The 27,440-nt window shown below is 37.3% G+C and overlaps 2 protein-coding genes across 3 annotated transcripts; both read left to right on the top strand.

Moving 5' to 3' along the window:
• The first annotated feature begins 2,635 nt into the window (after positions 1 to 2,635).
• On the top strand, positions 2,636 to 8,940 carry LOC144550993 (MIF4G domain-containing protein / MA3 domain-containing protein). The gene is made up of 11 exons (XM_078298763.1): positions 2,636 to 2,795; positions 3,328 to 3,996; positions 4,084 to 4,151; positions 4,519 to 4,601; positions 4,874 to 4,973; positions 5,408 to 5,493; positions 5,988 to 6,070; positions 6,489 to 6,625; positions 6,711 to 6,812; positions 7,149 to 7,442; positions 8,190 to 8,940. The coding sequence occupies exons 1-11, from the start codon at positions 2,792 to 2,794 to the stop codon at positions 8,694 to 8,696; spliced, it is 2,133 nt and encodes a 710-aa protein (XP_078154889.1). The 5' UTR covers positions 2,636 to 2,791; the 3' UTR covers positions 8,697 to 8,940.
• Positions 8,941 to 11,455: 2,515 nt separating this feature from the next.
• Positions 11,456 to 27,284, top strand: ABO6 (DEA(D/H)-box RNA helicase family protein). 2 transcript variants are annotated; one of them, XM_078298723.1, is made up of 19 exons: positions 11,456 to 11,708; positions 11,795 to 11,949; positions 12,057 to 12,144; positions 12,639 to 12,863; positions 13,299 to 13,394; positions 14,049 to 14,237; positions 14,778 to 14,937; positions 15,163 to 15,293; positions 15,656 to 15,826; positions 17,066 to 17,338; positions 17,799 to 17,993; positions 18,391 to 18,594; positions 18,852 to 18,921; positions 19,010 to 19,158; positions 19,857 to 20,165; positions 25,267 to 25,326; positions 25,425 to 25,577; positions 25,707 to 25,817; positions 26,359 to 27,284. In XM_078298723.1, the coding sequence occupies exons 1-19, from the start codon at positions 11,511 to 11,513 to the stop codon at positions 26,854 to 26,856; spliced, it is 3,435 nt and encodes a 1,144-aa protein (XP_078154849.1). In that variant the 5' UTR covers positions 11,456 to 11,510; the 3' UTR covers positions 26,857 to 27,284. The 2 variants fall into 2 exon arrangements, with proteins under 2 accessions (XP_078154849.1, XP_078154848.1); XM_078298722.1 differs by having other exon boundaries at positions 13,977 to 14,237.
• The last annotated feature ends 156 nt before the right edge of the window (positions 27,285 to 27,440 follow it).

Below are 27,440 nucleotides of genomic sequence, written 5' to 3'. Positions count from 1 at the left end.
TAACTACAAACTACAAATACAAATTTGATATTTCTTATGAAGGTTGCACTATATAAAAACACAAAGCATAAAATATTTAATTAAATTTCAATATATATAACTAACAAAATTTAAATTATAAAGTGACTAAACACTCTTTGTGTCTGAATGCCTCGGTTTCTAAAGTACAACTCTACAATTATTAGTGTAATTTAATATCGTATAATGCACGCTTGTTATTATACAATACACAATTATTACAAGATGCACACTTGTCTTTATTTTTTCTTTCAAGTTGGCTGAAAACATTTGATGGTGTTTGAAATTGAAAATGAATAATTTGTTTTTTTTTTTAAAGACTTAGTTAGTGTTACCAAGCCGTAGAGAAAAAAAAAAAAAGAATCGAGGAGTTTGAAAACATATTATGGCGTCTGAAAATGAGTACTTGAAGTTTAAATTTTTGAGAAGTGTCAATACAAGATGTTTTTGGTTACTAGAGATGAAAACAAAGCAGATACGAAGTAGACAGTGGTAAAATTATAATTTTAAATTTTTTTGAATACATATACAGATTGGATAAAATATTTATTAAAAATAATATTAAAACATATTAAATAACACTAAAGTTTATAATATTTATTTAGTTATAATGATGAATAACAATATGTTTTCATAATATATAATAAAACATATAGAGATGGGTTACGGTGAGTTGCGAAGTAAAATACATTTCTACTTCACGCCATATTTTTATTTTGAAAGTTCAAACGACCTATCCAAACCGTTAGATGTTTAATCCATATTGAAATGTGCTTGGATACCAAATTTTATATTTTTTTGGAATTTTGTTACTATTTATTAAGTATTTTTGAAATTTGCTGTTTTGCTGTGAACAGTAAAACAGTAAAATTTTCTGGACCATCAGATCAGCGACTTTCAAAATTGCTTAATAAATAGTAAAAAAATTCCAAAAAATGTAAAATTTGGTCTCCAAGCACATTTCAATATGGAGAACAAGATGAACGGTTCGGATCGACGTTTTGAACTTTAAAATCGTAAAATATAAGCGTGAAGTAAAATAGTCGCTTTACTTCGCAATTCACCGTAGCCCATCTCAAACATATAATATATATTTACTAATCGGATATAAATAAATAAAATGTAAAATTATATTAGTATCCATTTCCATATAAATATTCGGATATCGAATCAGATATTACCGTTTTCACCCCTATTTTGGTATCACAAAATGTCGCAACATCACGTTTTCATTTATATTAAAAAAATTGAAATTCAGATGACAAATACAATTCTCTGATCTTTATTTTCACGAGATATACAAAATTTTATTATCTCTGAAGCTTTAATTTATATCAGACAAGTGGTTCAAAAATGAATTGAGCTAACTAGAGTAGATTAATTATAATAAATTTATATTTCGACCACTCGATCTTGTATAAATGGACTCTAAAAATTATAATTTTTATATGGATGCATTCAACATGAAAAACAGGGAAAATGTCAACCCAGTTGAATTTGTCATTAGATTTAAAATTTTGAAAAAATATGAAAAAATGAGATTGTGCCCTTATTTCATGTATGTTTTCTTGTGCGGATCATGAACATTTAGGAGTATTTGTTAATTTACAAATAAAATAATATAATAGAGGAGGGTTCAAATGTCTCAATTTTCCGTGCTTCCATGGTGCCTTCAACTTTAAAATATTAATAACTCAAAATTTAAAACATAAACATCAAAATAAAACCATAAAATGTGATATATGTTATTTTCTCTCTGTTCATAAAAAAATATCACATTACAATTTTTTTTTTTGTGTGAATCAATAAGTTAAAAAATCAATGTCTACAAATTATCCACATTAGTATATTTTTACAAGTTCTTGATGAAAATCAAAATAAAGTTGAAATGTCATAATATTTTACATGCGTATAGATAAAATGATGTAATTCATATCTAACGGTTTTATTTTTGATTAATTTATTAAAGTATCTAAAAATAAAGATACAATGAAGGTAAAAAAATAAATACATTTGAAACCTCCTCGTTATAATATGTTACAAAAGGAATGATCGGAATTAGTTTTTTAGAAAAAAAGAGAACCAACAACAAATTTTGGTGCAGAGCCCTTTCACGTGAAAAAAATTTCGGTGCCGATTTTTTTCCTCAGCTGCGGTGAAAAATATTAGTTACACAAATTTGAAAAAAATTCTTACGCTTCAAAATAAATTCGGTGCAGCCGCACCTTAAAAAAATTTCGGTAGGATCAGATCAAGGAATCCTTGATAGTTTCCCGATTTCTTTCTCTTTCTGAATTCGATTTTGATTTTTCTTTTCTCGTTCCTCTTCTCTCTCCACCTCATCCGCCCATGAGAAACCAAAGCTGCTCCCTTTTATTCTCTCCATTTGTCTCCACTCCTGTCTCCGTCCATGCCAGATAGCAGGGAGGCGAGAGGTGAAGGATCGTTGTTCCCACTTCCAAGTTCCAACAAGGAGGCGAGAGAGGCGAGAGAGAGGTGATGAGATCGGATCGGGTCGGAATTTAAGTTGTTCAACGGGCCTATCAAAACTCGTCTAAATATAATTCGAGTACGGGCCGAGCTTCGGACCCTACTATAACTTGGCCCGTTTCTCTCTCGCTGTTACATAGGCGCCGCACTCTGTCTAATTTCCCTGTTCAATAGACGAAGGCGGTGGTGCCTGCCAAATTTTCCTTTTTTTTCCCTCATATTCCGATTCTGGTTCCGCCCCCTGCTGGAAAGGCTTGCTTCTGACTTCCATCACCAATCTATCATGGGTAGGTGAAACCTTCGACAGGTTTTCTGCCTTTTGCAATGTTTTTGAGGATTCAATTGCACCTTTTGCCAACAGTCCCTGAGTTTAGAGAGATGGTACCAATGGTACCAGTTCTTGAATAAAAATTCTGACAAGTTCCTGTAATAAGTTGAAGTTCTGTTATGTTGCTTTGTGATTGTAAAAGGGAGTAGAGATTGAGTTTTGGGGCACCAAAATACCTGTGATGCAAAAGAACAAAAAATAAATGGGAAAATAAAGAGTCTTGACCCTACACAATTGTTGTGGCAGTTGTGTACTGGTGTCCAACTCTGTGTGTGTAGCTGAGTGGTGTCACAGTGGGTTTCTTAGTTGGGAATTAATTCCAGTTCATTAACTATTAAATGTAAGGATTATGTCGGTAATGCAATTGGGCTGATGCCTTTTTCTCAACAAAGTTGGACACATTTTTCATCACAAAGTTGGGCATTAATTCCAGTTCATTTTCTGCCTTTTGCATCATATAATTTCAATTCAAGTGCTTTTTTTGGTTTCAGATAAGAAGAAATCTCGGTTAAGGCACCAGAATGGTCCAAAGACGAAGTCCAGGAGCAAGTTCCAAGAGTTTCTTGAATTGGAGATGGGCAGTGGAACTACCACTGCAGAGGAGGATCTTGAACTAGAGAGGAGGCTTGCAAAAAAGCTCAAGGTGAAGAAAGGAAAGCTGGCTGGTCCTGATGATGGAATGAATACTCTATTTGAGGGCCTATTTTCTGATATAGACCCTGATAATGGAATGAATTATGAGTCAGATGGAGATTTACCAGTGAGAGCAGAAAGTCCTGTGCCAGATAAAAAGAAGAAACAAAAAAGAAAGCAAACTAAACTCCCAAGTGAAGACGGAAACACAACCGATGAAGGTAGTTCTGAGGCAGATAAGAAAAGAAAAAAGAAAAGAAAGCACAGTAAACTCCAAAATGAGGAGGGAAATACAGTTAATGAAGCAAGTACTTCTGAGGCTGGTAAGATGAAAAAACAAAAGAGAAAGAAAAAGGTTGTTGAAAAGGAGACTAAAGAAGGCGAAGAAACAAAACAGGGGAATGAGATGTCAGAAGATGAGCCTGTTGTGAACTTAAGTGTTAAGGCAAAGTATGTGGCACCTCATTTGCGTGCAACTGCAAATGTCGAATCCGAAGAGATTGCTCAAATTCGCCGCAGAGTGAGAGGTATGATTTTAGTTTTTTATTTTTTTTATTTTGCACTTTTTTTCTATCATATAATGAGTTTGTTTGATGAACTCAGATTTATTCCAGGTCTTTTAAATCGACTGTCTGAGTCTAATGTAGAGTCTATTACAGAGGAAATTGCTGCCATATTTTGGGTATTATATCTATATCTATATCTGCTATTATGTAGTTACTTTATAATTGTAGGAGCAATGGATTCCAGTACCTGCTATTGTATAGTTCTGGATCTGATTGTGCAGAATTGTATCAGATTTATCTCTTAGGTTCATATGAACTTTGGCCAACAGCTCATTTGTGGCTTATTAGGCATAGGGGTGTTCACAGGTCATATTTACTCGGCAACATTTGTATAAAAAAAAATCAGTACAACTTGACCCAACCTGCCATAGAATTCTAGTCTGGAACTGAACTGCTAAGCCAATGAGTTTGGCTGATTCAAATCTTGCTACAATTAATTTTCCTATACACGTTCTTCACATTCTTTATAATTATATTCTACAGTCAGTGCCTAGGAGTATTGGCTGTCAGGTAATTGGTGAGGAGGTGTTGGCATCATGTTCGAGAGGGCCCCGTGGCAATGAACAGTGAGCCACTTTCTCTTTTCTCTCGACCTTGTTTTCTTAATAGTCATGCGAATGGCATTGGAGTTGGTATAAATATGTTCTTTGCAGTGTCATATCAGTTGGTATAGAAGTATAGATATGCTTGTTGGTGTGTCATAGTTCCATTGACAAACCATCATGGCTTTACTATGTGATCCAATAATTTAATGGGGCACTTGCATTATCGCATTCAATTACTTTTGAGAAATTAATAATATTCATAGGTACAACGCATAATTTTATTATCTGTTTAGGTATGCTGCTGTGTTTGGAGCTTTTGTGGCTGGTATGGCTTGTCTAGTTGGAGTAGACTTCGGTGCAAAGCTTCTTGCTTCTCTTGCTAAAATATTTCAGGTACAACTTAATTGTTTGGATTTAGGATCAAATTATTCAAATCAGTGATTTTGGTTCCATTTTGGTCGAGGTTCACACCTATATGTACCTACTGGCATTTTGTTTAGGCTTCATTGAGACCTCTAGCTTCAAAGTTCAAAATATGGGGGCTAGGTAATATAAAATTGTCTAGAAGAGACGTGAAGAAATCTATTATATTAGCAAGGTCCTTTGAAAGCATATCCTAGATTAAATTGAAATCAGATCAATTTTATTAATTCCTTGAGGTATATAAGATCAGATTGACATTTTAATATGACTTCTAGTCTATCGTGCTTCCTGATCTACCTTAATCGCACATATTAGGCTATTACTGTCCGGGAATATACTTTTCCATATCTGCGGAAGCCTTTAATTTTCTGTAAATCATGTTATTTCTTTTCCCTTTCTCTCAGGATGAGTACTCAAAGGAAGACAGTCTCTCTCTTAGGAACCTGACCTTATTGTTGTGCTACTTGTGCATTTTTGGGGTCTTTTCCAGGTACATTATTTCATTTGCAAACTGACAGTCAATATACTTGGAACTGCTTGCAAAGAATAAGGATATATGTTTTGTTAAGTGTTAACTAATTTGCTCTTCCTCTAGTGAGCTTCTGTTGCTATGAATTTAGAGATTGGTTTTCAAATTTAATTATACTCAATTCAAGCAGGTTTAGAGATTAATTTTCAATTTTGTATGAATTTAAGTAACTTGGTTGTATAAAATATCTGAGGGCTAGTTTGGCCATTTCTGGACTTAACATCGGTCTTCAGTTATTTAAATTGTTGTCTGGGAAATACAAGTGCGGCAAATGTTGACTTTTATAGTACAGTAAAGTAGATATTATGCTAAAAAAGGTTCGAGTAGAAATATTTTTCAAACAGTAAATCTTAAGAATTTATGTTATTTTTATTTTATGAAAAAATTAAACAGTTTTAAATCCAAGCTGTTTCTGTTGATATTACTTATTGTACATTGCCTCTTTTTATGTGCAGTGAGTTGATGTATGATCTTCTGACTGAATTGAGCAAGCGGCTGACAGAATTGGATGTTGCCACTATCTTGACTACTCTACAGTGTACATACCATTCTGATTGTTTTACTGTATAAAGAGTTTAGGGATTCATTTTTAACACATTTTACATTTAAAGTACCTTAGTTTTTTTTACTTCATTTTGCATTTAGATATACCTTCTGAATTCTTAGGTTCATACCTACAATTATGGCATCAATTTTGTTCATTGTTACGAGTGACTGTCAGATTTCTATTTTGGCATTATTAACTGTTTTTACTCCTTGGAATTGCATAATTAAGGCCCAATTTAACCAAATTCGCCTCCTTGACCATTCATCTAAAAATTCTGATAAGACGGTAGGGAACAAGGGTTAAAAGGAGTGTCCTAATCTGTATTAGTACATACCAGCTGTGATGGTATAATGTTGGCAATAATATAATTATGTTCATATGTAATGGAAATTACTTTCAAAATGGCTAGGCTGTGGAATGAAGCTAAGAAGTGATGACCCAACTTCCATGAAAGATTTTGTGCTTGGTATCCAGCACAGAGTTAATGAGATTAAAACTAGCCCTAGTGGGACACAAGATGAGAATTCAAAGATAAATAGTAAAAGAGTGAGTTGACTATGCTTTTCTGTCTCTATCCCCCTAACAGGATCAAATTGGATATTTTCATACTTCTTTCCCACTGTTTATGTAGATGGAGTTTATGCTTGATACAATATGTGATATCAAAAACAACAAAAAAAGGACCAAAGAGGATCCAACACATCACACTCGTCTAAAGAAGTGGCTGCAAAAGGTAAACTATATTATCTTTTGGTTTTTCTGAGAACTCTGATTTTTCTATTATTGAACGTGGCCTGCATTGATGGTGGATATTTTATGTTCAATGTGATGAATATTTGTATTTCTGATGTTTGTCCATGTAATGTGTTAAAGTATCTTGTTTGTCTCTGTGAAATTGGAAATGCGGCATGTAGCCTATAAAGCAAGGGAAGTATTGCCAAAAGCCTCATTCTCCCTGATTTATGTAATGACTGAGTGTGCATAATCTCTAAGGTTTCGCAGGAGCAAACATGGAAATTTGGACTAATAGAATCTAATCACTGCATTTTTAATGAACTATCAATAACAGCTAAGAGCAGATGAGATACTCTTGCGGGGGCTCAAGTGGCGGAAACTACTTGATCCTGACAAGAAGGGGCAGTGGTGGTTATCAGGTGACCTGGCCAACATGTCAGAGAATGTAGAGTTTGTAGCCACTACATTCAGCACAGAGGATTTGGAGACACAAAAGCTTGTCCAACTGGCATCTTCTCAGAGGATGAACACTGACCTGAGGAGGGCTATATTTTGTATTATAATGAGTGGGGAGGATTATTTAGATGCCTTTGAGAAGCTTCTCCGACTTGACATTTCTGGCAAGCAGGTTTAATATATTTAATTTCTTTTCTTTGCTTTGTTTGCTTTCTATTGTGCTTCTGGAATTTTGTGCTTGTGGTAGTATGACTTGGTGCTTTTGTCTTTGTTTTTGATTAATCTTTTGTTCAGTTTTGTCCATGTTGGCAACTTGGCATTTAGGGATCTCTTTTTCCTTTTATGCTGCTTTTGTTGGCATCGGCATTTTTTATTTGAACCATTTGTTCAACAAGATGAGTTGGGCTATGGTAATATATATGCATATTACACTACGGTTTGCTATGGACTCATATCTCTGTTTTTAAAGTTGGAACAGTCAATCTGAACTGTTCAACATGATCTCATATCAAAATGTACTTGTAGACCAAATTTTATATTTCTTAGAAATTTTTTTACTATTTTTTATATAGGTAGAAAGTCAGCTGATTTGAAAATTCTGGACCATCCAAAAGTTGCGATTTTCTACCTATCTAAAAAAATAGTAAAATTTTGGTCTCCAAGTACATTTTGATATTAAGATTATGTTTAACATTTTGGATCAACTGTTCGAACTTCAAAAATAGAGATATGGATTTATAACACGGGTCTATCCGTAATATGCATATTACCATAGCCTCACTCCAACAAGATTTCCTATTTATGTGATAAAAGTCCAGCACTCAATTCATAAAAAAATGTTCAAGTCAAGGGTTAACAGGGCATGAGTGCTTTCTAGTTTTTAAACTTTTTGACAACTCTTCTTGTTTATCAACCATAGGATAGGGAAATCATGCGGGTCCTGGTTCACTGTTGCTTACAAGAGAAAATGTTCAACAAGTACTACACTGTCCTGGCCTCCAAGCTATGCAGCCATGACAAAAACCACAAGTTCAGCCTCCAGTACTGTTTGTGGGACCACTTTAAAGAGCTCGACTCTATGGAACTGATCCGGTCAATGAATTTGGCAAGATTCATGGCTGAGATGCTTGCTAATTTCTCCCTCTCCCTTGCAGTTTTAAAATCAGTTGATTTTGCTGATCCTGTGCAGCTAACCCCGAAGCGGGTTATGCATTTCAGGATGCTGTTTGAGTTTGTGTTTAACATGGAGGATTCATTGGTGTGGAATGTGTTTACAAGGATAGCAAATTTGCCTGAGCTTGAGATTTTGAGGAGTGGCATTCTGTTTTTTGTGAAGCAGTATGTTGTCGCCCCAAACAAGGGCTTTGTTGGGAAGTTTAAGATTGTGAAGAAGGCGCTGGATAATGCAGCTGGTGTTTTGAAATAATAATTTTCTTCTGATCATGATTTCTTTTTGTGGCGGCTGCAACTTTGCTTCTGCAAAACAAGATTAGGTTAGATTGATTATTATTTATTATTATTTTTTTGCCTTGAGAATTGAAAAGAATGCTGCCGCATCTGTTAATCCGGAAATATAAGAACCGATAGGATGGATTAACTTGTGCTGGTATTCTGGTACCACCGTACCAGCAGTTGGAGACCCGATTTTGATGAACTTAGCTTTAGTGCAATAATATTTTCATAACCAAGTTTTCTAAGTAATACAACATGTCATAAGATTACACTGTATATCATTGATTTTCCAGAGCTGCAGCCTGCAATATACAAGAAAATTTAATACTTAATTAAAAAAAAGAAGCTGGTTCAGACTTGCGACTGAGTTGCACCTATTGTTGATAAACGCGATGGTAACTTTCAAGGTTGGTATTCGTTGACAAATGATAAGATTGTCTTGACAATCGTCACAAATTACTTTAAAATTTGAAAATCTGACATTACAAACCTAATCTATATTTGTGTGTGCTTGCACACTTAAAAGTTGTAAACTATGATGTTAGTTTAATCATCCATAGTTCGAGTTCCGTTCATGACTTTGTAACATCTGTGAAGATTTAAAAAAAAAAAGGTTTAATCATTCATTAAACAACGTTGAAATTGATATACATTTGATGAAATGTTATATTCTGCTCATTATATGAAATTTGGTACATAGTTAATTGGCTTGATGACATATCTAAAATTCCTTTTTTCTATTTTTGAAATATTTTCGGCTTGATTTGAGAATTATCTTGCTGGCATGAAGAATTAGGTGCAGGTTTTTTTTTTCGAGATAAAAGATGAAGATCTACTCTTTTAAATTTCAAAATTCATAAAGAACCTTCCATTCTTATTTCAATCCTGCGAGTCCCACAGAAGATTTTGTTTTTTTATACCACTAAATCAAAAGTTAGCTCGCAAACTAGGTGTGTATTGTTTTGCATGTGTCCACATGCGAGTCCTAAGACCTTGTTTTGCGTGTTGTTAGTTCTCAAACTTGATGCATATTGTTTTGCATGTGCCCATCCCTGACACGTGGTCATTTACTACGATGATATACAGAAAATGAATGAAATCTAGTATTTTTTTTTAAATGTTAGAGGTTTAGTCACTCAATTATTTAATATTTACAAAAAAAATATTTTTTTTCAATTTTGAATCTGCGAAGCTGCAACCCCTCCCATACATAAAATATTACCTTTGTCATTAAATCAAGGAAAAATTGGTTATTTGCTACTCTAAAATCTTAAAATTTGAAAAATACCATCCCGAAATTAGAAATCATTCTAATTTCACTGTAAACTTAGTTAATTTTTTTATTTTGTCACTCCAAATAATTAATGACTAAAATACCCTCTCCATAACAAAACTTTGGTCTACTGGTCCTCTTCCTCTCCATCCGACTCTCTTCTTCTATCCCTCTGATGGCGAAAGAGTGTCACATTCAGCTATCCTCTTCCTCTCCTCAGACGCCACTATCTCAACCCCGGAATCCCCCAAATTCACACTTGAACTCGTCACATTCAGCTCATAGAGTGTCAGATCGAAGGCAACCATAGTCATGTAACCGATCAAAGAGATTTTCGAGGTTTTTTGTATGTCAGGCAGCTCCAGCGGCGTTATGGTCTTGACTGCTTTGTTTACCAAGAGATATTTCACGAAATCTATGCCTTTCGTGGAAATAATGGCGGAAATGTGGGAATAAGAGGAGGTGGTTGGATTGGAGAAGAGGAGAATGAGCGAGAAGAGGAGTAGAGGCGCCATGAAAATGGTGAGAATTGGAGGTTTGAAAAATAGAGAGGATATTTTAGTCATTAATTATTTGGAGTGACAAAAATTAAAAATTAATTAAGTTTAGAGTGGCATTAGAATAATTTCTAATTTCGAATTGGCATTTTTCAAATTTTAAAATTTTGAAGTGGCAAATAACCAATTTAATGTCCTGAGACCATAAGTTTACCTTTTCGAAAACATAGTGCCGTTTACACCAAAAGAGTCCAAAACAATAGAGTGGCACTGGTCGGGAAAAACTAAGAATTATTGCTAGTCAGGCCGCCAGGTAGTCAAGAGGTAACATAATATTTGATATGTTTGGATTCAGATTGATCAGTTTGAGGTGAAATGAACATAGTCACTTTAATATTTGTACGAATTCTGATCAGATGGTCTAAGATCTAAACAGAAATATTTTGTTACTTCTTACTTGGGTGATATGAATTCGATAGCCAACAGTCCATGGTGTTGGAAATCTCTCGTAAGTCAAACACTGTCAAGGTTAACTTCAATAGTTCATCCGTTTAACAAAAGTCTGTGCAGATTCTGTTGCAGAAATCTGTGGAAGTTTCAAATAGCGGCTTTTCTTTATGCTCACGACCGACGAGTCACGATCAAGTCGCGGGAGAATTTCAGATCCAATGCAATACTTGAGATCTGAATTGTCCGTTTTAATCTGGCGTGAATCTCAAAACGACTGAAATGGTTTTCGTTTGGTCGGGGTATTCTATGATTCTATACTGCGAAGAGCAACTGGAAAATAAGAGACGGGTCATTTGTAAACAGTATAAGGCCCAACCTGGTAAGTAATTTTTCGGCCCACTACGGCCTTCTCTTACAAACTTCATCGAGCAACATTGAAAGCGGGCCCAACAATCAACAGTACAAACTTTAAAGTCTGGCTATGTACCGTGCAAATACTCGACTACTTGAGGCTTGAGCTATTTACCTCGCTACTCCTGAGAGTGGTCATGCCTCCATAGGTGGAGTCATGCGACGCGCACTGGTGCTTCTCCTCAGAGTGGACAGGTCTCCTCCGGGTTCTTTCACTGGCTTGCTCTCCTCCATTTCTAACATCGCTGGAGATCTTCGGTCTCCATGCCGCGTCGGACGGAACCGCTCCTTGTGTGGCTACGCCGTCGATCAGTTCTCAGACGACGAGTACGAATGCGAGTTTGAAGATCACAAGGTAGGGGGTTTCTATCTTCCTAATTTTCAGAGACCGTCTCTTGTTTATAAGTTTGTTAGCTTAATCAATGGTTATTTCAATTATAGCCTTCTTCTTCGGTGGCAAATATTGACGAATGGAGGTGGAAACTTGACATGTTGTTGCGAAATGTTGAGGAGCAAGAGATTATCTCGAGAGATAAGAGAGATAGGAGAGATTATGAACAAATCTCTCACCTCGCTAGACGAATGGGTCTGTATAGGTAACTTGGCATTATTTTATTTCATTGTTTGTGATGTTTCTTTTTTCAATTTCTTGCTGGTCTAGGTGTTGATTTTTTATGTTCTCTCATCATCTGCATTTATGCAGTGAGATTTATGGCAAAGTGGTGGTAGCTAGTAAAGTTCCCTTGCCAAACTACCGGCCTGACCTTGATGACAAGCGACCACAAAGAGAGGCAAGTTCTAAAAGTCTGCTAAGCAGACTATGTTTCTTATTGCAGCTAAAGTGATCTAGATTTTCTACTGTTGTTATTAAAAACCGAACATTCAATTTCTACATGTACTTCTAACTTCTGAGCAATTAACTTCTCAGAATTAACTTTTTGGATTCGCTACTTATTTCTCTATGATTAATATCTATTAGCTCTACTTGATTAGTCTGCGCATCACAGACATTTTGTGGCTGAAAATTCAGAATTCTAGTGAGTTCCAAATTCAGAATCCTGAAAATTCAGGATTCGCTACTTATTTCTCTATGATTAATATCTAGTAGCTCTACTTGATTAGTCTGTGCATCACAGACATTTTGTGGCTGAAATTCAGAATTCTAGTAAGTTCCAAATTCAAAATCTGATTTCTAACTGCCAAAAATCCGAGAATTTTGGTGCAGCCTTTTTTCTTAAATTTTCCTAGAAGAAAAATTCTTATTCTTGCTTTATGTGGAACGTAGGTGGTTATTCCTCTTAGTTTGCAGAGGAGAGTAGAAAGTCTGGTTCAAGACCACCTTGACCGGGCCATGTTGAGATCTAATAAAGCAAATGATAACTCTATGAGCGAAGATTTAAAAGAAATCCAGCCGGATGCCAACCAAGGTTCTCTGATAGATGAGTGTGTCATGGAGAAGATTCTTCATAGAAAGAGCTTTCGCATGAAAAATTTGCAACGGACCTGGCAGGTATTGTTGTACTATTGAGCATGCATGGTACTTCCACTGCTTTTGAAAATTGAAGAATTTTCTTTTGTGCCCCAATTTTTTTTGAAATATTATGTAACCTTGCAAAATATGGTACAATCAGCTGCACCATTATTGTCCTTGTGATTAAAAACTGGAAAATATGTGCCCTTGCCCCATTTACAGAGAGACTGTTCAAAAGCATTTGTGGATCTATTGAAAAAAACCAACAAAAAGAGGGGTCTGGATGATGTGATTAAACCTCTGTACAGGGAAAAAGTGACATCTGATGCCTTGTGAATTTATGCAAGATATTTGGTGCTTTTTTACCCCCACTTATATGTTGATATTTTGCAGGAGCACAGTCAAAATTGATAAAAGATTAAGCCTTAATTTTGGGTTTCATTTTAATTTGAGTTCTGTTTTTCTTTGAAATAGGAATCACCAGAAGGCGTTAAGATGCTAAACTTCAGGAAGTCACTTCCAGCTTACAGGGAAAAAGAAAGGCTTTTATCTGCCATTGCTCACAATCAGGTCCCTTCTTGTTTTTGGGTTTTTGTTTCTTTTTGTTCCTGAACTTAGCTAAGTTAATTGTTTCCAAAAAAAAAAAAAAAATCATAAACTCCTTGTTGTTTATTTTCTCTAGTAGCATAGTAAAATATGCTCTGCTAATTGTGTCTTGTTGGATTCCCCCCCCCCCAAAAAAAAAAAAAAAAAAATGAAATAAAGAAAGAAATAACAACTAAATAAATGAATGAACAAACAATTTGGCAACTTCTTCTGAAATATGGCACCCATGAACAAACAATTTGGCACACCATGTTGATGTTGTATAAACTTCTGTATGTTTGCATTTAATTTACTATCCAGTCCTCTGAAATATGGCAACTTCTTCCGGATTGAACCCAAGTTTACCTGACTGTGGACTGTTATATACCAGCGCCATCTGATTCAATACCAACATGATAGGAGTTTCTTCGAATTTGTTCTAAATGAGATATTTTTCATGGCTCAATAAAGTGTTAGAAAATCTGTATACATACCTAGAAAAACACAAAGAAATTGATTATATCAAGAATAATAAAAAACTTAGATTGAATGCTTGATTGATCTCAGCAACAAGAGCCTGTGCATCAATTGAACATTTCATCCTTTTTTCTTTCTCCATTGAAAAGGATAGTTTGTCAGGTGATAGTTATTTCTGGAGAAACTGGCTGTGGGAAAACAACTCAGCTGCCTCAGTATATACTAGAATCAGAGATAGAGTCAGGTCGAGGGGCTTTTTGTAACATCATCTGCACCCAACCCCGAAGAATCTCTGCCATGACTGTTGCAGAAAGAGTTTCTACTGAAAGAGGACAAAAACTTGGCGAATCTGTAAGTCCACGATGGTTTTCTTTTAATTTTTTTTTTATATATTCTTGGACCTTTTCTGCAAATAAGCCCCCGTTTGCAAAACAAAACCTAACATATCTTTCTTGAGCAACTTGCCTATATCGGTATGGTATCTGCAGATTATTCCCCAACTGTTTATATTAAAGTGATGGAAAGCATACTTCTGGTCATTCTGGACAATTTTTCCCTCCACATTTATCTCATAAGATGGTACAAAATAAATCAAGTTTGTAGCAAAGTGATTTGGATGAATTCTTCAGATTCATGTAGCATGCTTAGTTATGATATGAATGATTTGTCAAACCAAATATTATAAAAATCAGGGGCTACATGGTCAATTTCCCCTCAACATCATTGTTCCTATGACTATTGGGTATTGGGTGTTATCTAAAGATATGCATAGAAGTGTAATGCCTTCATTTGTGGTCTGTTTGGTAAGATACCAGTGTAATTTGCAAAAGACCCCTTTACTTCATGAAACCATTACAGTAGTGCCCTTGAAGTTCTATTGTTCATTTGTAGGTTGGCTACAAAGTTCGGTTAGAGGGGATGAGAGGAAAAGACACACACCTTCTATTTTGTACGAGTGGTATTTTGCTGAGGAGGTTACTTGGAGACCGTAATTTGAATGGTGTAACACATGTTTTTGTGGATGAAATTCATGAAAGAGGCATGAATGAAGGTTGTTTTCTTAAACCTGTTTTGCAAACACACATTTTCAACCTGCATTTTTTTTAAATTCCGGTGCATAGTTTTACAATTTGTGCAAACCACACCCAATTTTTCTTGTATTTATAACTAACATCTGAAAACATTTTAATCATTTTGAAGGGATTGAACCTAGTTAACAGGTGTGACTATAGAGCCTCATTTTAAGTTGGTTTTTCATGTATGCTCTTTTTTCCAGATTTCTTGTTGATTGTCTTAAAAGACCTACTATTGCGCCGTAAAGACCTGAGGTTAATTTTGATGAGTGCCACACTAAATGCTGAATTGTTTTCGAGCTACTTTGGTGGGGCTCCTACCATTCATATACCGGTCAGCTTTTAACTAATCATGATATGATTATATTTGTTTCTCAATATATTCTGGTAAAATTGAATAATCTTAGCTATGCTACATTGTTAATGAGCTACTTATTTAAACAAGGATCTTGCTAACGACATTTAACATATCATTTGACTGGTATAACACTAACGAGTTCTTTACCAGTTTAGCCAGATTTTTGCCCTAGTTGGTTTATCTGCTTGTTTAATTTCACAATTGAGGGAAAATCATACATAACATTGGTACAATAATTGCAGACAGTTTGAAACACGGAAGCTGAAGTTTTAGCTCCCTGGCTGAAATTGTAAACCTTGATAATATTGTACTTAGTTACTGCATTCATTTGATGTTAGGGTTTTACATACCCTGTAATGGCACACTTTCTAGAAGATATACTGGAGAGAACTGGATACAAGCTGACATCATCAAACCAATTAGATGATTATGGCCAAGATAAACTTTGGAAAACCCAGAGGCAATTGACGGCCCGAAAGAGAAAAAACCAGATCACTTCTCTAGTCGAGGTACTGCTGTTGTTTGTTGCTGAATTGAACTAACAAACCAATTGATCTGATGGAAAAGTTGGTCAAGGAATTGGCCTGGGATATTGGTAAAGTACCTGTCTGGTTAGTACATATTCGATATTTTTTTCTTTACTGAAATAGGTGCCTGAATAAGCTCCTTTACAATTTCCTTTCTTTTCCCCTTAATATAGTTACTGTAATTTTAAAGATCAAATTTGTTGATTTTTTGCTTATCAGATGAGCCAAATTTGTTCATAGCTTCCTTGTGCACTTTGAAAATGAACATCGTTATTTTAACATTACATAACATTTGCATTGTACTGAGTTTGTTGTTTATTTTTGTTGAATTTTTTGTAATACTAGAAATTGGTTGATTTGAAAAAGAAAATATATTTCTATTATTTTAGTTTCTTTTGTGCTTTCTCTAGGAGATTTGAATGTATTGGGCTTAGAGGTGAAACTGGTGCAGACAAGTAAAATAACATCCCTATTTATATCTCATTTGACAAATATTAGTATGGATGCAGATGCATATATGGATAATAAGTGGTGGGACAAAACTGAAAAACTGTATACTCACTACCATGGATATGGATAAAATTTGGATTACAGATGGATACTGATTTGGACATGAACGGCTTAGTTAATGAATAGACATACAAATTACAATACCAGCATGGGAATTAACATTTTTTTGTAGAGAATGAATACCTATCAATTTGGTATTTATACTTGGGCAAAAATCTGTTCACATGCGCATTTCAAGTTAACAAAATTGTGCATCAATAATGCAACCACTTTTATATTTAATAACTATGCATGAAAATTAGAACATTGTTAAATAGATGTTTCTAATGAGTCTGCAGATATCCATGTCTGTATTCACATTTCAAAAATCCATATCTGTACCAGTATATCTTTATAGACTTTTAGGGTCAATGCCAACATGGATATCATATCCCATATCTGCATTTTGAGGGTCACACTATATCCATAACCGGACATATTTAGTTATTTACCATATCCAATCTATATCTGTTTATGTGTCTGCATTAACTTGTGCAATAAATTTTCCATATCCAAATCCATGCAGATCCGGATTGGGATATATGTGGATGATGTTTGCTTCTTTTTCAACACTAATTGGAGCTTAGTTTATACTGGTATGAACTGGTTGACGCAGTGCAGTTTCTTTTCTTGTGTTACCTTGTCCAATAATTACCCTTTCTGTGTATGTAGGATGCTCGTAAGAACTCGAGCTTTGAGTGCTATGGGTCAAGAACACGTGATTCTTTGTCCAACTGGAACCCAGATTGCATCGGCTTTAACCTCATAGAGGCTGTATTATGCCATATATGTAGGAAAGAGCGTCCAGGGGCAGTTTTGGTATTTATGACTGGGTGGGATGACATAAGCTGCTTGAGGGATCAGCTGAAAGCTCATCCTTTGCTTGGAGATCCTAACAGGGTTTCTCTCCTCACATGCCATGGCTCAATGGCTACTTCAGAGCAGGTAAGTGATAATTCATGCATATATTTTTTCTGAATTTCTTTTTTCTGAGCTTAAGCCATTTCTTGTAATATCCTTTCTTTAGGTGTAATTGGAAGTTTACCATTGTAGTATGTATTAGTTACATATGTGAATTTTGGTTTAAGAGTATAGCAAAGAGTGTTTACTAAGGCTAATATCCTGTCTTGTAATATCCTTCATTAGATCCCCATCAAGTCATTCAGTTGAGTTCGAAATTTTGTATCAGAAGTGCCTTGCTCAAGTTATGATAGAATGTTGCTTGGAATCTCAACTTTATCCAGTATCAATCTGACATAGTCTAATTTACTCACCTGTTAAATGCAAAGGACACCCAAACAAAAAGTTTGTTGCCAGAAAACTCAGTAATCAACTTTGACTTCCCTGTATTTGTTCATGTCAATAGAAGAGAAGGAACAGAATTTTAATTTTCTGATTATTGTAGAAACTAATATTTGAGAGGCCACCTCCGAATGTACGCAAAATAGTCCTTGCCACAAACATGGCAGAAGCAAGTATCACAATAAATGACATAGTTTTTGTGGTGGATTGTGGGAAAGCCAAGGAGACCACTTATGATGCTCTAAATAATACCCCATGCTTGCTCCCATCTTGGATTTCCAAAGCCTCTGCCCGTCAGGTAAAAGTTGCAATTTCATCCTTTACTTCCTTTTATCCTTTGATCATATAGTTGGTGTGTAATTAGTACCGTATTTCTTTTATTTTCTTGATCTACTGTATTTCTTCATTGTTCCTTTTTTACACAGTTTTGACTTAACAGGAGGACTAGCTTAGAGTCCATATAATGCTCAACTTTGGTACTATGGGTTGACCCCTTTTGTAAGTCAACTATTGGACAAAGCAGTATGTTTAAGTCTTTTCACAACTCGTCCAAATCCAGTAGCTTATTTGTTGAGTTTTGAATTTTGTGCCTTCGAATTTGTTTGCAAATTGCAACTTCATCTCAGTAGACCTCAATATCATTTATCGCTTGCTAATTATTATGATCCTCTTTTTCTTCGGTTGTCTTATTTCAGAGAAAAGGTAGAGCTGGACGCGTGCAACCAGGAGAGTGTTATCACCTCTATCCAAGATGTGTATATGAGGCCTTTTCTGAGTACCAGTTGCCGGAGTTGCTTAGAACACCGCTCAACTCACTATGCTTGCAAATTAAAAGCTTGCAACTTGGCAGCATTGGTGAATTTTTGTCGGCAGCTCTTCAGCCTCCTGAACCCCTTGCGGTATTCAATTCAAGGGTTTTTATGTTGGCTTGTTTTAGTATCAAATGAGGTTTGAGTGAGACTAACCTGACCATAAGACTTTTATTTTAGTTGAGGAGAAGTATAATAAACACTCTTTAAAATTGGTATGTTGTCCATTAAAGCAGCATATTCCTGGTCAGACATACTGCTATACTTGTTCAGGGACATATTTGTACAGTGATTCCTGATATAAATCACTTTTAGGGTTCCTTCATTGAAATGTGTATGACATGCAGGTCCAGAATGCAGTTGATTTCTTGAAGATGATTGGGGCATTGAACGAAAATGAAAGTCTCACTAATCTCGGTATGTTTATCAATGTATCTGGCACAGTTATGCTATGGTGAATTCCTTTTGCTTATTTTGATTCTCTCTTTCTTGCTTCATGGCACAGGGAGGTATCTATCTATGCTTCCTGTTGATCCCAAACTAGGAAAGATGTTAATAATGGGTGCTGTTTTTCGTTGCCTTGATCCGGTTTTGACTGTTGTCTCGGGACTAAGTGTTCGTGATCCTTTCCTTCTACCACAAGACAAGAAGGATGTAAGTTTACTATTTGCTCATTTATTAGTTTTGTCAAGGGTTCTTACTTGCTTTATGGACAACAGCGCATCTGGCCCCAGTTTGCTACCATGCTCTCACGCTATCAAAGCAATAGAGGAGAAATCTTTTGTATGATCAAATAAAGTCCTCCCAGTGCCAGAGAAATTTGAGAACAAGAACCTGCTATTAGTTATCCATTAAGTGTTTATAGTTTCAATTGCTATTAAAATGGGAGTAATGTACTAACTGAAATGAGAAAAATAAACTACATTATATTTAAACATGAATTCCAACTTGAAAACAACACCGAGGGGGTTTGAGAACAAGGATTAATGAGTTTACGAGAATTATTTCTGTTATTTTACAGTTTTGAACTTTGAACTTGTATTGTTGAAGAAGAGCTGACTGTAGTTACAACACAGCCCCTTGTTTGGAATTTCTCCAATAGTATGCGGCCTCCTTTTCAATTATTGGACATGATAGGCTTCTGTTGCTATTTCTTCATGCACAAAGTACCGTAAATTCTAGAAGGATTGATTAGTAAAAGATAACAGTTAATCGTTACTTGTAAATCATAAATGTACCAATACTGATCAGCAGCAAGCCATCAACTCTCTACACATCAGTGCAATTTTATTAGAAACATTCTGTAATCTGTCTTGTATGTTGAGTATTTTTGGCATCCTTTCCCAATGTAGATGGCTGGTACTGCAAAATCAAGATTTTCAGCAAAGGACTATAGTGACCACATGGCACTTGTGCGTGCATATGAGGGATGGAAAGATGCTGAGAGAGAAGGCTCAGCTTACGAGTATTGTTGGCGAAATTTTCTCTCAGCTCAGACTCTTCAAGCCATCCACTCTCTTAGAAAGCAGTTTAGCTATATCTTGAAAGATGCCGATCTGGTAGATCCAGATGCCAGGACATGCAACAACCTTAGCCATAACCAGTCCCTGGTTCGTGCCATCATTTGCTCTGGGCTTTTCCCTGGGATTTCTTCTGTCGTGGTACGTTATGTTAATGTTAGTAATAGAGTGATAAACACATAGAGGCTACCATTATTGTCAGTTTATGTTTTTTAGAGAATTGTAACATGGTATCAGGACATGTGTTGTTGAAATTTCAGCAATTTGGGGTTTTTGCAAATTATACACAATGTTCTATTGTATTTGCAAATCACACCCAACATTTTTCAAGTTGTTAAGAGTTACTTGGGTTATTATCAACTGACAATGAACCATTGGAAGGAACATGATTTTAAATAATGTGTTGTTTAAACAATCAAATCTGCAATTGGCTTTGATGAATTTGAGCACATTCCATTAAAAAGAAAATAGTTGAAGATTTCAGCCAAAAAGTTACTTTATTAATTAATGATTTGGGCTTATATAGAGCCTTACAAAGCACTATTACAAATAACCCTTAGACTATTTCATAATAGCCTATTTACCGATAGATCCCCCAAAACTATTCTAATACAATAAACGATAAACATACATAAATCTCAACACTCTCCCCTCAAGATGGGCAAAAGATATCCATCAAGCCCATCTTGTCACAAAATCTATTTAGATCTATTGAGCTAAGTCCTTTGGTGAGGCAGTCAGCTACTTGATCTCCAGTAGCTACATGTCTCAGCTCCAATAGTCTATTTTCTAGCTTTTCCTTTATGAAGAACCTATCGATCTCCACATGCTTGGTTCTGTCATGCTGCACAGGATTATTGGCAATGCTGATCGCTGACTTGCTATCGCACCACAATTTCATTTTAGCTCCATGATTCACCTTGAGCTCTTTCAACAACCTCTTCAGCCATACCATCTCCGCAACTCCCAATGCCATAGCCCTGTACTCGGCTTCTGCTGTCGATCTCGCAACAACTGGCTGCTTCTTGCTTTTCCAAGAGACCAAGTTGCCCCCTACGAACATGCAATAGCCAGCTGTGGACCTCCTGTCATCAATAGCCCTCAATGTTCATGTGCCCATTCTGCCTGAAAATCAAGTCATTCCCTGGTGCACTCTTCAGGTACCTCAGAATGTGATACACTGCGTTCATATGGCCCTTCCTAGGGTCATGCATGTAGCGGCTCACTACGCTCACTGCAAATGAGATATCGGGACGAGTATGTGTCAAATAGATCAATCTGCCTACCAGTCTCTGGTATCTCTCACGATCAACCTGTTCTCCTGCCTCTGCACTTATCTTGGCCTTCACATCAATTGGAGAAACTGTAGGCCTGCACCCCAACATGCCTGTCTCTGTAAGCAAGTCTAGGACATACTTCATCTGGGATAGAACAATCCCCTAGTCTAGGACATACTTCCTCTGGGATAGAACAATCCCCTCTGCTTCGCGAGCCACCTCAATCCGAAGGAAGTACCTAAGCTGTCCCAAATCCTTCACCTCGAATTCATTCCCCAATTTTGCTTTCAACTGTGCAATTCCCCCCTCATCATCCCAGGTAATGATCATATCATCAACATACACAGCCAGCATAGTAATGTGACCACCATGTTGTCGAGAAAACAGTGTGGTCAGCATTGATTTACTGATAGCCCATGCTTACCATAGCCTTCCTGAACCTATCAAACCAGGCCCGAGGAGATTGCTTCAACCCATAGAGCGACTTCTTGAGCCTGCACACCTTACCCACTGTCTGGTTTGTGACAAACCCTGGTGGAACCTCCATGTACACCTCCTCCAACAGATCACCATGAAGAAAAACATTATTCACATCGAGTTGGTGTAACTGCCATCCCTCATTCACTGCCATGGAAACCAGTGTCCTCACTGTGCTCATCTTCGCCACGGGCGCAAAGGTCTCATCATAGTCAATGCCATAGGTCTGACTGTACCCCTTCGCTACCAGCCGAGCCTTGTAGCGCTCAACCAGACCCTCTGGATTCTGCTTTACTGTGAGGACCCACTTGCATCCAACAGCCTTCTTGCCTGGTGGTAGTGACACAAGTTCTCAGGTTTTGTTCTTGCAAAGGGCACTGAGCTCTTCTAACATGGCTGCTTTCCACTTCGGATCTTCTTTAGCAACCTGCCAACACTTAGGGATAGAGACAGTGTTAATGATGCAATGAATGCTCTATGTACCGGTGATATGTGTGAGTAAGAGACAAACTGAGTAATCTCATGCAGAAAACCATATCGGTCAGGAGGAATGCATGCATTCTCGCGAGGAGTCCTTACTGAAAGAGGAGTGGGAGGAGTAGAGAGAGGAATCATAACACCTGTGTATTCTGAGTCTGAGGTGGATGATGTAAGTGTCTCAGGAGTCGGATTAGACAGGGACAAGGGACTTGGCACAGGTGGCACTGTAGGTACGGCTCCCTCACTCTGTTTATTTCTTCTCACATACACCTCACGATATCTCGACTCCCCCTGAGCCTGAGTTCTACCACCTTCAGGCCCATTCCTCTCAACTTTCAGCTCACCCACAGTCGAATCCTCCCTTTGCGGCTCAACCCTGGCCGAATCCTCATTTTTCGGCTCAACCCTAGCCGAATCCTCCTTTTCCGGCTCAATCCTAGTCGAATCCATCAGTGGGCAAGGAATACCACTCACACTCACCATCACTACTACTCTCTCCCTCTCGCCTCATACCTCCTGTATTGAGCGAGTCTCCAAAGGGTGATGTAGTTTCTGAGGAGTAGTAAGGTTCGAGCTCACGAAATGTAACATCCATACTCACAAACAATCTCCTCTCTACTGGACTGTTGTCTTTCACAAAGATGCATTTCACCGCCCTGGGATCCAACTTTCCCACTGTTGGTCTGTTATCTTTCACAAAACACACACAGCCAAATACCTTTGGAGAAAGAATACCCCCATTATCTCCTTTCAACATCATACACAGAGTCTGCCAATCCAACACTCTAGATGGCATTCTGTTGATCAATTGTGCGGCTGTCATGACTGCTTGTCCCCACAAATGTTTCGGAACATTCATGGAGATCATCATGCACCGGGCTACCTCCAACAAGTGTCTATTCTTCCTCTCTGCCACTCCATTTTGTGCTGGTGTGTAAGGGCACGTGGTCTGATGATGTATCCCATGAACTGACAAATACTTCTCGAATGCCTTGTTTGTATATTCGGTCCCATTATCAGATCTCAGTGCCTTCACCACAGCACCGAACTGAGTTTGAGCTGCCTTATGGAAATCCTTGAAGCAAGCAAGTACATCATTCTTGTTTTTCATCAAGTACAACCATGTGACACGTGAATAACAATCGATGAAAGTCACAAAAAATCTATACCCATTTATTGAAATTGTTGAGCAAGGCCCACATCCGAGTGTACCAGATCAAAGGCATGAGAACTCCTAATTCCTGAGCTTGCATACGAACTCCTTGTGTGCTTCCCAAACTCACATCCATCACACACAAGTTTCTGTTTGTCAGCTTTCTCATACTTTGATGGATACAAACGTTCCAGTAGGCTGAAGGAAGAGTGCCCCATCCGCCGATGAATCAGAAGCAACTCATCCTCCACACTCACCCCAGATCCTCCTGCCTCCACTCTATTGACCACAGATGTCAGCGCTGTATCCATACCTTTTCTATCCATGTACCACAACCCATCACGCCATGTGCCAGTTCCAAGTATTCGACCTGTCCCCTTCTCCTGAAAGACCATCTTTGGAATATCAAATGTCACAATGCATTTCTACTCACGAATAATAGCACTAATGGACACCAGGTTTACGGGAAAGGAAGGAGCATGCAACACATTTGTCAGTGTCACTGAATCGGTACATCTCATAGTACCCTTACCAACTACGGGCCGGACAGTACCATCGGCTATCTGAATGCTATCTGAGACTGCTAGGTGAGTATAGGAAGAAAACTTCCTAACAGCACCAGAGTCTACTATCCAATCTGGTGATCTAGTAGTGGGTTTAGAGGCAAGAGCAAGTGTGTCAGTGACCACACTCTTCCTCTCACTTGCTCCTTTCTGCCTCCTCCTGACTATCTCCATGATCAGATCCTCCTCGGATAATCCCACAATAGCTTCTTTCTCTTCCTTTGCAACTATCAGATTTGCCCAATTGCCTCCTCTTCCACCTCTTCGGCCCCCACGGCCACGTTCACAGTTCCCAGACTGCCCCCTACCACATGCATCTCTCTCATTTGGTGACTTAGGGCAAACCTTGATCAAATGACCTGTTTCCCCGCAGTTGTAACACCTATGAGTCTCCCCCTGGGCACCTGTCATACTTGATCTCGAGGCAGCCAAAGCTGATCGCGCACCTGAAGGTCCACTTGGCTCAGCATGCATCCTCATGTGACTCTCCTCCTGCATCATCTCAGCAATGGCATCATCATGAGGTGCCAAGGTATTGGTCGAGACAGATCACACGCGATTCCTTTCCTTTCTTGATCCGATCACTCGTATCTCTCGCAGAGACCCGATCGTGCTCCCTCAAGACCTGGATCCACCTCATCTCCTCGTCTCCCCATCTCCCCCTCTTCTTCTTTTTCTTGACCCGGTATTGATCTATCTCATCAAGATTCGAGTTCAAAAAACCCGATCAAACCTCTATCCAAACCCGCTTCTCGGGTATTGTGGGGTAGAGGCCCCCCACGCCGGCCAATCAACACAAAGAGACTACCTTTGGTGGTCGGCCAACTCTAGAAAAAGCGAAGACCGAGCGGCGAAAGAGAAGATAGGAGTGAGGCGGTACTGTAGCGACCTGGTTACTGTAGCGGTGAGGTACTGTAGCAGATAGGGTTAGGTTGTTTTTTTTTTAGGGCTCTGATACCACGAAGATTTCAGCAAAAAAGTTATTTTATTGAGTAATGATTTGGGCTTATATAGAGCCTTACAAAGTACTATTACAAATAACCCCTAGACTATTTCATAATAGCCTATTTACCGATAGACCCCCCCAAAACTATTCTAATACAATAAACGATAAACATACATAAATCTCAACAATAGTACTATATAGCATATCATTTACCATAGTATAAGATAACTTGCAAATTGGATAAACAAAATTGTCCGTCTTTATAATCATCTTTGGGCGCTGCTTTTTTTTATTATTAAATATTAACAAAAAGTTGACTTACTCTTCATGGCATTTTGTTTTATAGCATAGAGAGACCTCTATGTCTTTCAAGACCATGGATGATGGCCAAGTCCTCCTTTATGCAGTAAGTGTATTGTTGTCCCCCTTTGTTTTAAACAATGCATATGTTTTATACATAACAATTAAGTACATTTTCATTTTGGTATCTGAATTTTGCTCCAGAATTCAGTTAATGCCAGGTACCAGACAATCCCATATCCGTGGCTTGTATTTGGTGAGAAGGTGAAAATGAATGCAGTCTTCATACGGGATTCAACTGGTGTATCTGATTCCATAGTTATGCTTTTCGGTGGGGTTCTCATTAAAGGAGAAATGGTAATTGGGTTGTAATTACACTTATTTCCTCAATAAAAGTATTGTTGATATATTGTTACTCTCATGCGAACTTCTCATCTTTTCTTAATTCTCTATTTCTTTTCGGTTCTTCTTTTATAATTTTCTTAGGCGGGACACTTAAAGATGCTAAATGGATATATTGACTTGTTTATGGATCCCAGTCTTGCAGAGTGCTATGTTCAACTCAAAGAAGAATTGGACAAGCTTATACAAAAGAAGGTCAATTATTAAGTTTATTGTGGAATTTCTTTCATATACAGTCTGCAAGCATATATATGCTGTGTGTTGGAATGTTTTTTATGAGAAAGAAATTTCAACATAAGAAGGTTATCATACTATCATGTCTGGCTGGCTAAATAAAAAATCCAATCAATTGCATATTTTATTGTAACCATTTTACTTTCTACAAGGAGATGTCATTTAACAACAAATAGTATGTTTCCACGTGGCTAGGCATCCAACGGTATATTTCCATGCCAAAAGAAGGGTGGTGGCAACTTGGGGCAAAACAGTTGTGGCACTGGAAACCTCCTCTTTCTTATTTTTAATAATTTGTCATGGTAGTGTTTTTTTGGGCAAAATAAATAAGTCCTAGTTAAAAGCCTTGAACAAAGAATTTAGTAACTTTGAAACCATTTGAGTTATCTATCCTGACAGTACGGTTTCATGTTAATTACATTATTAGCTGGTCTAATGCGATTAGTAACTTTGTTTTGAAGTAATTGATATTTCTATCTGACAATTATCTACTTTAATTCAGCTCGAGGAACCCTCACTTGACATACACAAGGAAGGCAAGTACATCATGCTTGCTGTGCAGGAGCTGGTGGCTGGCGACCTGTGTGAAGGTCGCTTTGTGTTTGGCCGCAATACAACAAGACCACGATTAACAAAAATTGATAACAATAGCAATAAGAACAACAATCTAATCAAAGATGGGATGAACCCGAAGAGCCTTCTTCAGACCTTACTGATGCGAGCTGGTCACACTCCCCCAAAGTACAAAACAAAACACCTTAAGACAAACGAGTTTAGAGCTATAGTGGAGTTCAAGGGGATGCAATTTGTGGGTAAGCCAAAGAAGAACAAGCAATTGGCCGAGAGAGATGCAGCGATCGAGGCGTTGGGGTGGCTGACGCAAACTTCTGGGGATAATAGAAATAACCAGGATGAGCATGATGATGATTCACCGATCGACTTGACTGAGAATATGTTGAAGCTTCTTAGTAGGCCTAGACGCAAAACAAAGCGGCGATGAAGTTCTTGTTAGAGTATACCTCTCTTATGTGTGCCTATTAATGCCACAACCCGATTATGAAACGCAAGCACCTGATTATGAAACGTAAGCAGTTGGAGATGCAAATGGTTCAAGTTGCTGCTGAGATATATAACCGATTTTGACAGGGTTAAGTGGGGTAATTTGCTTATTTACATTACAAGTGGAAAATAAATGTTTGGGCTGCAAAACAAGCCGTCCGAGGAACTGCTCTTCAAATGTGCAAAAGGCACTTATACGGTATAAGAGCCGGGTTAGGCTCCTCTTCAATTATACGGAATTTGTTGGAGAGTTAAAAGTAAATGTAAGCAATGGATATCAATTGTAAATCTTTTATTTGAAATTCGGACGGACCAGACAGATCTATGATAATCTTTTTTATATTATATTTCATTATTTTTTTTCATATAGCGATTCTTTTCACCTTATGTTAACAAACTCGGTATTTGGCAAAAAAAAAAAAAATCGGTGTAAGAGCCATATAGCCCAACAGGCGTACTAAGCCCAAGCGACCTAAACTCCAGACCTCTTCCGCTCGCTCATCCAATATTCCAATCACCCAAAAA

The sequence above is a fragment of the Carex rostrata genome, chromosome 3 (genome assembly GCF_964058835.1).
Source record: "Carex rostrata chromosome 3, lpCarRost1.2, whole genome shotgun sequence".
Taxonomy (NCBI): domain Eukaryota; kingdom Viridiplantae; phylum Streptophyta; class Magnoliopsida; order Poales; family Cyperaceae; genus Carex; species Carex rostrata.
Note: the sequence above shows the minus strand (reverse complement) of the source record. Positions and strands in the feature narration are given on the sequence as shown.